At 36.2% G+C, this 8,399-nt stretch overlaps 1 protein-coding gene across 2 annotated transcripts; it reads right to left on the bottom strand.

The window, feature by feature from the left end:
* Positions 1-412: 412 nt before the first annotated feature.
* Positions 413-5,858, bottom strand: gjb3 (gap junction protein beta 3). Of its 2 annotated transcripts, none has more exons than XM_051723518.1 (2): positions 5,760-5,858; positions 413-3,805 (listed from the first exon to the last, which is right to left on the bottom strand). In XM_051723518.1, the coding sequence occupies exon 2, from the start codon at positions 3,702-3,704 to the stop codon at positions 2,772-2,774; it is 933 nt and encodes a 310-aa protein (XP_051579478.1). In that variant the 5' UTR covers positions 3,705-3,805; positions 5,760-5,858; the 3' UTR covers positions 413-2,771. The 2 variants fall into 2 exon arrangements, with proteins under 2 accessions (XP_051579478.1, XP_051579479.1); XM_051723519.1 differs by having other exon boundaries at positions 413-3,828; positions 5,760-5,834.
* Positions 5,859-8,399: the final 2,541 nt, after the last annotated feature.

An 8,399-nucleotide genomic window follows, 5' to 3' on the forward strand; every position in this document is an offset into this window, starting at 1 on the left:
AAATAGTTATTGGGAATATAGAACTTATATTCTGTTTTTATTTCTAAATGTTAAAAAATAAATGTAGATTTTATGTAGCCATTGTGCATTCCACACTTTTCAAGTTTTCCAATTAAATACTGATTGTAGCAACTAGGAACAAGGAAAGGATTTTTTTTTTTTTAAAAAACAACTAAAAAGGATAAAACAGGAAACAAAATCTATAAGAACCACTTTTATGAATCTACAATTATTTAAAATATAGATCAGCATAAATTTCCGTATTATGAGGGCTCATTTTAAAGAATAATTTTTCTGACCATTGAACATCTTTTGTGTTCCACAGGTGAAACTACAGGTGTTTCTTCACTTCCCTTTATAATATCTGTTTCCTCTTTGTTTCAGTGGTTTGAACCGATTTAATCTCCAAAAATTTGACAAAAGGCAATTTTAAAATATATATACTTTATTTATACAGTATCAAAATAAACATACTTTTTTAAACTCCTTGATTTAAAAGTAATCCACTATTTACAACACTATACTGAGTCACGCTATTAGTAAATGTCTGGAAAGACAAGAACTCTTGCTTTTGTCTTCCATTTTGGCTGAACAATGTACAAGAACATGAATAAGATTATTCAAACATTTCATGAAATAGCATGTGTGTGTTGATTCACTTTTTCATACAAAGGCAGGATGTGTAGCACCAATAAAAAATCTCAGCTAAACAATTTAACATCTGATCATAACAAGCAAGTCTGAACAAAGTCAGCTTCAACTCTTACAAATTCCAACCAAGTGTAGAACAAATGTGTTTTTTTTTTTTGTTTTTTTTTCTCAGTGAATAATGGAGGAGGAATACATGTTTTCTTGATCTACCATATTATAAGCCGAAGGTACTTTCATAGACACTGGCGGCCAAAAGTTTGGAATAATGTACAGATTTTGTTGTTTCGGAAGGAAATTGGTACTTTAATTCACCAAAGTGGCATTCAACTGATCACAAAGTATAGTCAGGACATTAATGATGTAACATAACTATTTGAAAAAAGTCATTTTTGATCAAATCTAGACAGGCCCCATTTCCAGCAGCCATCACTCCAACACCTTATCCTTGAGTAATCATGCTAAATTGATAATTTGGTACTAGACAATCACTTGCCATTATATCAAACACAGTTGAAAGCTATTTGGTTCGTTAAATGAAGCTTAACATTGTCTTTGTGTTTGTTTTTGAGTTGCCACAGTATGCAATAGACTGGCATGTCTTAAGGTCAATATTAGGTCAAAAATGGCAAAAAAGAAACAGCTTTCTCTAGAAACTCATAAGTTAATCATTGTTTTGAGGAATGAAGGCTGTACAATGCTTGAAATTGCCAAAAAACTGAAGATTTCATACAAAGGTGTACACTACAGTCTTCAAAGACAAAGGACAACTGGCTCTAACAAGGACAGAAAGAGAAGAGGAAGGCCAGATGTACAACTAAACAAGAGGATAAGTACATCAGAGTCTCTAGTTTGAGAAATAGATGCCTCACATGTCCTCAGCTGACAGCTTCATTGAATTCTATGAACACCTATGACAAGTGCTACAAGAAGCGTGGGGTGAAATGTCGCCTGAGTATCTGGACAATCTGACAGCTAGAATGCCAAGTATCTGCAAAGCTGTCATTGCTGCACGTAGAGGATTTTTTGATGAGAACTCTTTGAAGTAGTTTAAGAAGTTCTGAAAAAAATGTTGAATTGTAATAGTAATTTTTCACGTTATTAATATCCTGACTATACATTGTGATCAGCTGAATGCCACTTTGGTGAATAAAAGTACCAATTTCTTTCCATAAAAGCAAAATCAGTACATTATTCCAAACTTTTGGCTGCCAGTGTACCTCTTATTATTTCAGCAGAGTTTTCCATTTGAGTTCAGAGAAAGTCCATGTGTGATTGCAGATTAACGTTAACTATGAAACCTCTTTGATCTGATCTTTGTAACAAATACCAGGACATGAGATAATGATACACAAAACAAAAAGTTTCAGTAAACCAGTGACCTATGAGGCATTTTGTTACATCTTTTCATATATAGTGCAGCTCCTCTCATCCTCCCTCTTGTATCTTTTTATGTGTTTGTGAAGGTGGGGTTTGTGCAAGGTGTGTTCTCCTTGAATGCTTTCCAAGTTATTTGATAACTTTTCATGGGTTTTACCTTTGTTCATTTTATGTATTTTATGTAAAGGAATGCTTTAACAGAGGGAAGAATAAATTAGAAGAAAAGGAATTAATTTTCACCCCATTCTTATTTAGAATTAGTGATAACCCATATTTATTGGCTAAGCAGATAAATCTGTCAATATTTGGCCATTTTGAGATTATCTTTATTGGTCAATAACCATGCCCGCTTGGCTGATTAACAGAATCATTAGCTCTCCATTGTGTCAGTTCCAAAATCTACCATTACAATGGATAATGCACAACTTGTTAATAGTGTTAATAGTGCGTAAAAGGTGTTTCAGCATATTTGTGTACATCTCAATAACTTTAATTGTATGAGCCTATATAACATATACGTATATTGCCATAATATTTGTATGCCACATCGTTTCGGTAATGGGCAAGACACTTAATCCCTGGTATTTCAGAGACAATAGTTGCTGCAATTGACAAGGACCCAAGACTGGCAGTTTTTGTAGGTCTCCATGGAAGATGAATAACCATGTCTTTGAAACTTGAGAGCTCAGGATCGAAGACTGTTTTATGCCTCCAGAGGACTTGGTGGAGAACCAAAACATGTTCTAGAGTACATCAGATTGGATCTTATACATAGGTATTGAGAGATTTGGAGCAGAAGCTCTCATGTCCACACTCAGCCTGTAAGCTGGTTTAAAGGTTGGCTTGAGCTCAGATTTAAACTGTGGTTTAAACTCGGGTTTATACCCAGACCTAAAGTCTGATTTAGACTCAGGCTTGTACTCGTGTATAATGTCCAGCTCGTGCAAAGGAATACTGCAGTTATTGTCCATGTCTCTGTATCGTCCGTGAATTGGCGTGCTGCTTCTGTGATGCCTTTTAAACTTGTTGGCACAGAGAATGATGCGCTTGGAGATGAGATAGATGATCTCACACACACTGAGCACAATACACAGTGCTGAAGCTCCAACCATGAAGTAGGTAAAGACCCTTTTTTCTGTGGGTCGGGCAATGTAGCAATCCACAATGTTGGGGCATGGACTGACTTCACACTTCACCAAAGAAGGCAGGTAGAAACTGTCATAAATATAATGTAGGATGTACAGGAAGGTGATCTCTATGCCAGTCTTGACAAAAAGGCTGATCAAGTAGGTCCACCACAGTCCACCAATCTTCTTTCCCGTATTGTCGTATAACTTGGTGTTTTCGCCATGTTTGGCACGATACTTCCGTTCACGCTCATCACGGTACTTCACATGCATGACCACCAACAGCGATGGACAGGTGACGAAGATGAGCTGCAGGGCCCACAGGCGGATGTGAGACATGGGGAAGAAGTGGTCGTAGCAGACGTTTGAGCAGCCTGGTTGCTTTGTGTTGCAATCAAAGTCTTTCTGCTCATCACCCCAAACTCTCTCCGCAGCTACAACGTAAACCATCACTCTAAACACAAAAACCACAGAGAGCCAGATGCGACCAAACGCAGTGGAGTATTTATTCACCCCACTTAACAAAGCTTGGAAAGTCTTCCAGTCCATGGCTCAACTCAAGAAAAGCCCAACATACTCTTGTCTTCTCTGAATTCTTCCTCTGGTTCTCTCTGAGACTGTATTAGTGTCAGAAAAACAGGTAACACCACCTAGATACAAAAAGGAGGTATGTCTGAAAATTTCATTATGTGAGAACTCATTCAAACCACATACAGTCTGCATTAAAAGCCCAAAGCACATGGTATTAAATAGCTCCTCTAAAATATTGTACAGTGAGTGTTCACTCAAATTATAAAATGGTAAGCCTATGCAGGAGACAGATTTAATTTAGTCTTTATCAGAAAATAATCCCAGGCACTGTTGCTATTTGTTTAAATCCTAACTTGAACTTGACAGATCTTAACTTTAGACATTAGAGAGGAAGAAATGAAGATTCTGTCATAGACCTTATTCATTTTTAAATTTTGACGTGAATGAAAATGAGGCTGAGAGGGATATAATTGTCACAGTGTGAACCTTTTGTCATCTTTCTGTGTTCTGTGATTTATGTTGAAGTTTATCCTATCACCTTCCCTTTATGTTTGGACTTAGTTAGACTACATTTCCCATCATGCACCTTCCAGACATCCTAATCACACACACCTGTTCCCAATTCCCTCTGATAATAAAAACTGATAATGCAGCCAAGGACAAATTATGAGAAACAGAAATGATTAGTTCACCTCCGAGTCTTGGAGAGGTGAACTAATCATTTCTGTTTTCTGTACAGCGCCTATGCGGTTTTCACGTAACAAACGAACGGAGGTTGCGCAATGTACATGCACGGCCAGCACAAAATGAATGAATCACTCTCTGAGACTACTCGTTCTTCTGAGTCACATAAAAGATTCATTTAAAATGAACGAATCGTTCATGAACGACCCATCACTAGTTTGTATGATTGTGAATTTAAAAGTTGTTATTCTCCAACCTACTGCTGTAACGTTTAATTTCCTTTTTCTTTTTTTCCTTGTGTTTTATTTTCATCTTTATGTCTTCATCTTCTGAGTTACATTTAATAAAAGATTCTGCGTTTGGATCCACACTCTCCCGTCTCGTCCTTCCTAGCAGCCTTACAATAATTAGTCTCTTCAGTAGCATGCTCTTTAAAGCTATACTGTATAAATATCCTAGATCAAGTCTAATTTTCACAGCTCGTGTTTTCTGGAGTTGTTTTTTTTTTTTTTTTTTTTTTTTTTTTTTAAAGATTGTTTTTCTGTTGTCAGCTCAACACCAATTGACGATCAACACGATGTAACAACAGTACAACCCATGAAAGAGGGTGTAAGTCTCACAGCCTAGTTTTCATTCCCGTCAAAAATTAAATAAAGCGCTACTCTGAAAAAGGTCCATACGACCCCAGAATAATATCTTGACTTATTTATAGCAGTTCTAGAGCCTTGCCTGAATTACTAATCCACCAAAAGAGCTTTCCTCAACACTATTAATGGATGTAAGCTAACACAAACAATGCGCGCCCTTTAACATAGGCTAGTTTTTATATCATTAACCTATAATCTTGGAGTGTCGGTTCACATGAGTTGAATTTCCCCTGCTAAGTTATTGTAAACTAGTCAAAATAAAGCCACATTGCTTCTCTTTTCTCTCTGTCCTTTCTGTTTGAACATTTATTACAACCAATTTCGTTAACCCGGTCAAACCAGCATGTACCCGTTTTCGTTTCTAATGGTTAGTCTCGATTAATTTTGCTCTTCTAAAACTGTCCTCAGATTTTCAAGCACTCAAATGTATTCTATATATATATATATATATATATATATATATATATATATATATATATATATATATATATTAGTAGCTAAACGCAGGCATATAGACCAAACAGTTGTTCAAAATATAATATATGGACATACAGGTGACTATTAATATTAAAATGATAAATGTAATAGTAACTGAAGTAATAAAAACAAAGCATCTGTGCAGAGCGTCTATATAGCCTTTATACAGAGCTTATAATGACTGCTGATCAAGGGCTCATGGTTTCACGAATTGAAAACTTTGAATCGCTCTCAAAACTGACAAAAACGAGATTTGTTTACTTACTTTTGATGTCTCAATGCTCTTAAAATTCGAAGGCTGTTAAACTCGTTACTGAAGATCTCTCTCTCTCTCTTTTTTGTTGTTTTTTTTTTTGTTTGTTTTGTTTTTTTTCTTTGGCTCTATGTATCTGGTTTTGTTAACACGCCTCCGGAGCTCAAGGGTGGAGTTTAGTATCCATTCTAAAGGACAAGTAACAAACCTTTCTACTTTAAAGACATCAAACCAATTTAATACAATATATGTGTGTAAAATGCTTTCAAAATCATCATGCCACTTCGTGTATTGCCCTCAATGCCAAATTTAGAAACAAAGAGAGCACAACACTGCTCTGTGTTTGAAGTTAGACACTCTTGTGTCTATCTAAAACCACTGAAATATGACACCAAATGTTTTTATTTAGTATTCTTTCAGTATTTTAGTAGGCACAGCACTGTGTTTTGTGACACAAGCAAAAAAGTCCTGCCTGTAAAGCGCAGTTACATTTTCCATGGTATTGTACAATAAATAAAACTATCTTTGTTTGGACAGTTCAGTCAACTATACACACACACTCTTTCTGTGTGCCTGTTTGTGGTTTGAAGTGTTCCCAAAGTCTGCATGCGGCTGTGTTTAAACTTGTCCATGAATGTCTGCCCTGTGCTCTATACTTACATAAAGGGCCACACCTTGTCCTGATCTACAGCTTTCAAGTTGTTTTGCAACAGGCTGATTTTGAGATTTGCTTAGAAACATGTCAATGTATTGGTGGTTTTCGGAGACAGGATGGTGTCTTTGAAAATGAGAGACTGACTAAACAGCATACTCACTTTTAATACTTCTCTTTTTTGGGGGGTGTTTGTGGTCAGGCACCTTTCCAATGTTCAGCAACTCTTGGTCATGGATACGGGGGGAATCCTTAAATATTCATGGTCTTTAGTGGCAGCTGGATTTGTGGTTATGAAAAACATATAAGTCTGGAGAACTTGATTTTGATAATAAAATGAATGGTTGGATTTTGGGCATGTAATAGCAGTTTTGATCCCAGGTAAGGCAGAAGGGAAGGTTTCCACTGGAAAAGTCTCTGTAGTTCTTTAACACTAAAGTGTTGCAGTGGAGATTCAGTTTGTTTGCACGTGGAGAGCTTCTGACTCACTGCTAAAGACTTCTGAAAGATGCCAAACCCATATGTGGAGGATTTCTTTTCTGATTCAGGCATGAAAAATGTAAATTCTAGTATATATATAAAAAAATGATGCTCTACAATTTTCATTGACTGTAAATCTTCCCCTGTTCTGAATTCTGAAAAGAACTAATGTGTGTTTTTGAGTTATGCAAGTCATGTTCTGTCTGATCTTGTTTGTTCAAGTTGTGAAAAATCAGTATGAAACATTGTGGAAGAATAACAACTAGATTGTTCAGGTGTGTTTTAATGTTTTAGAGCCAACTGATGTTCTGGTTTATGTAGTGCAATGATTAACCTCATTTAGGCCATGTCCACACTAATACGTTTTTGTTTGAAAAGGCATCTTTTTCTCCAAGTTTTGGCCTTCCGTCCACACTGAGACTGCATTTTTGACAGCGAAAATTGAGCTTTTGGAAAACGCTCACCCAAGTGGATAAATTTGAAATTGTGTTCTTCGCGTTGTAGTGTTGACAGGGCAAACAGAGATATCTGAAAATGAAGATGTATTTGTTGACATGTGACGCAGTCATGTGATCCATTCAACCCAAAACATTCAAGTTGGCGGCCCATGTTGATGCGGCGGTGTTGTGCCTGTTATTCACTTTGATAGCGTTGTTAAAGATAAATGTTACCTTGGACAATCTTCATATTGCATTCCTTCAAACACGACAGGAAGTTTATTCGAAATTGCAGTACAGAAATGGAGCATGAGGATACTTGCATTTCAGACCGTACATGGAAAAGTGATTTATCGGTAAGGGGATTTAAGAGTTTTCATACGTTTTAATGTGGACGAGCAACTTTTAGAAAACACTTGAAAACGGCAGTATGGATGGAGAGCGTTTCGAAAACGAAAACACTGTTTTCAAATGTATCTGGATTAATGTGGACATAGCCTTAGATTTGCAAACCAGGGACTGAAAATGTTCCAAGGAACAAAAACCAAAACGAACAACAAGTCTATTTCTATTGTTCCGGAGTGAAAATGTTCCTTGTTTTTTAGTTGAACATGGTAAGAATGTGCTTTGATTCTGAATGAAACTGCTACATCACACATTTCTTTGCCTTAATGCACACATTGTGGATGTAGCCTTCTGTGACATGCTGAAGACCTTTTAGACATCTATATATAATTACTACATATACATGCACAGTTAATCCAAATACAAGTACAAATATTGAGGTAAAAAGTACATTTCTCAGTTGTTTCCAAGTCTTCACTGAATTATTGTTAGGCATGATGCATTGAAACAGATCTGATGCTGCCGGATTCTGACGGAGAAGCAGATATGTAATACAAATAAATAAATAAATAATTGTAATAAAATAATTTGGCCCACATAAGATGAAGTTTATTCCAAACATGCCCAAGCAGTGCGTGCATGCTTGCAGGAGAGAGAGATTTTGGCTATTAGTTGATTTTAGATGACCAGATGTAATTTTGAAATATTTAAAAACAATTTGGAGATATAATTAAAATT

Source organism: Myxocyprinus asiaticus, chromosome 17, assembly GCF_019703515.2.
Source record: "Myxocyprinus asiaticus isolate MX2 ecotype Aquarium Trade chromosome 17, UBuf_Myxa_2, whole genome shotgun sequence".
In the NCBI taxonomy this organism is placed as follows: domain Eukaryota; kingdom Metazoa; phylum Chordata; class Actinopteri; order Cypriniformes; family Catostomidae; genus Myxocyprinus; species Myxocyprinus asiaticus.

Bases quoted from the DNA above. Each gene is read 5' to 3' on its own strand.
- gjb3 (XM_051723518.1), bottom strand. From the start codon at position 3,704: ATGGACTGGAAGACTTTCCAAGCTTTGTTAAGTGGGGTGAATAAATAC.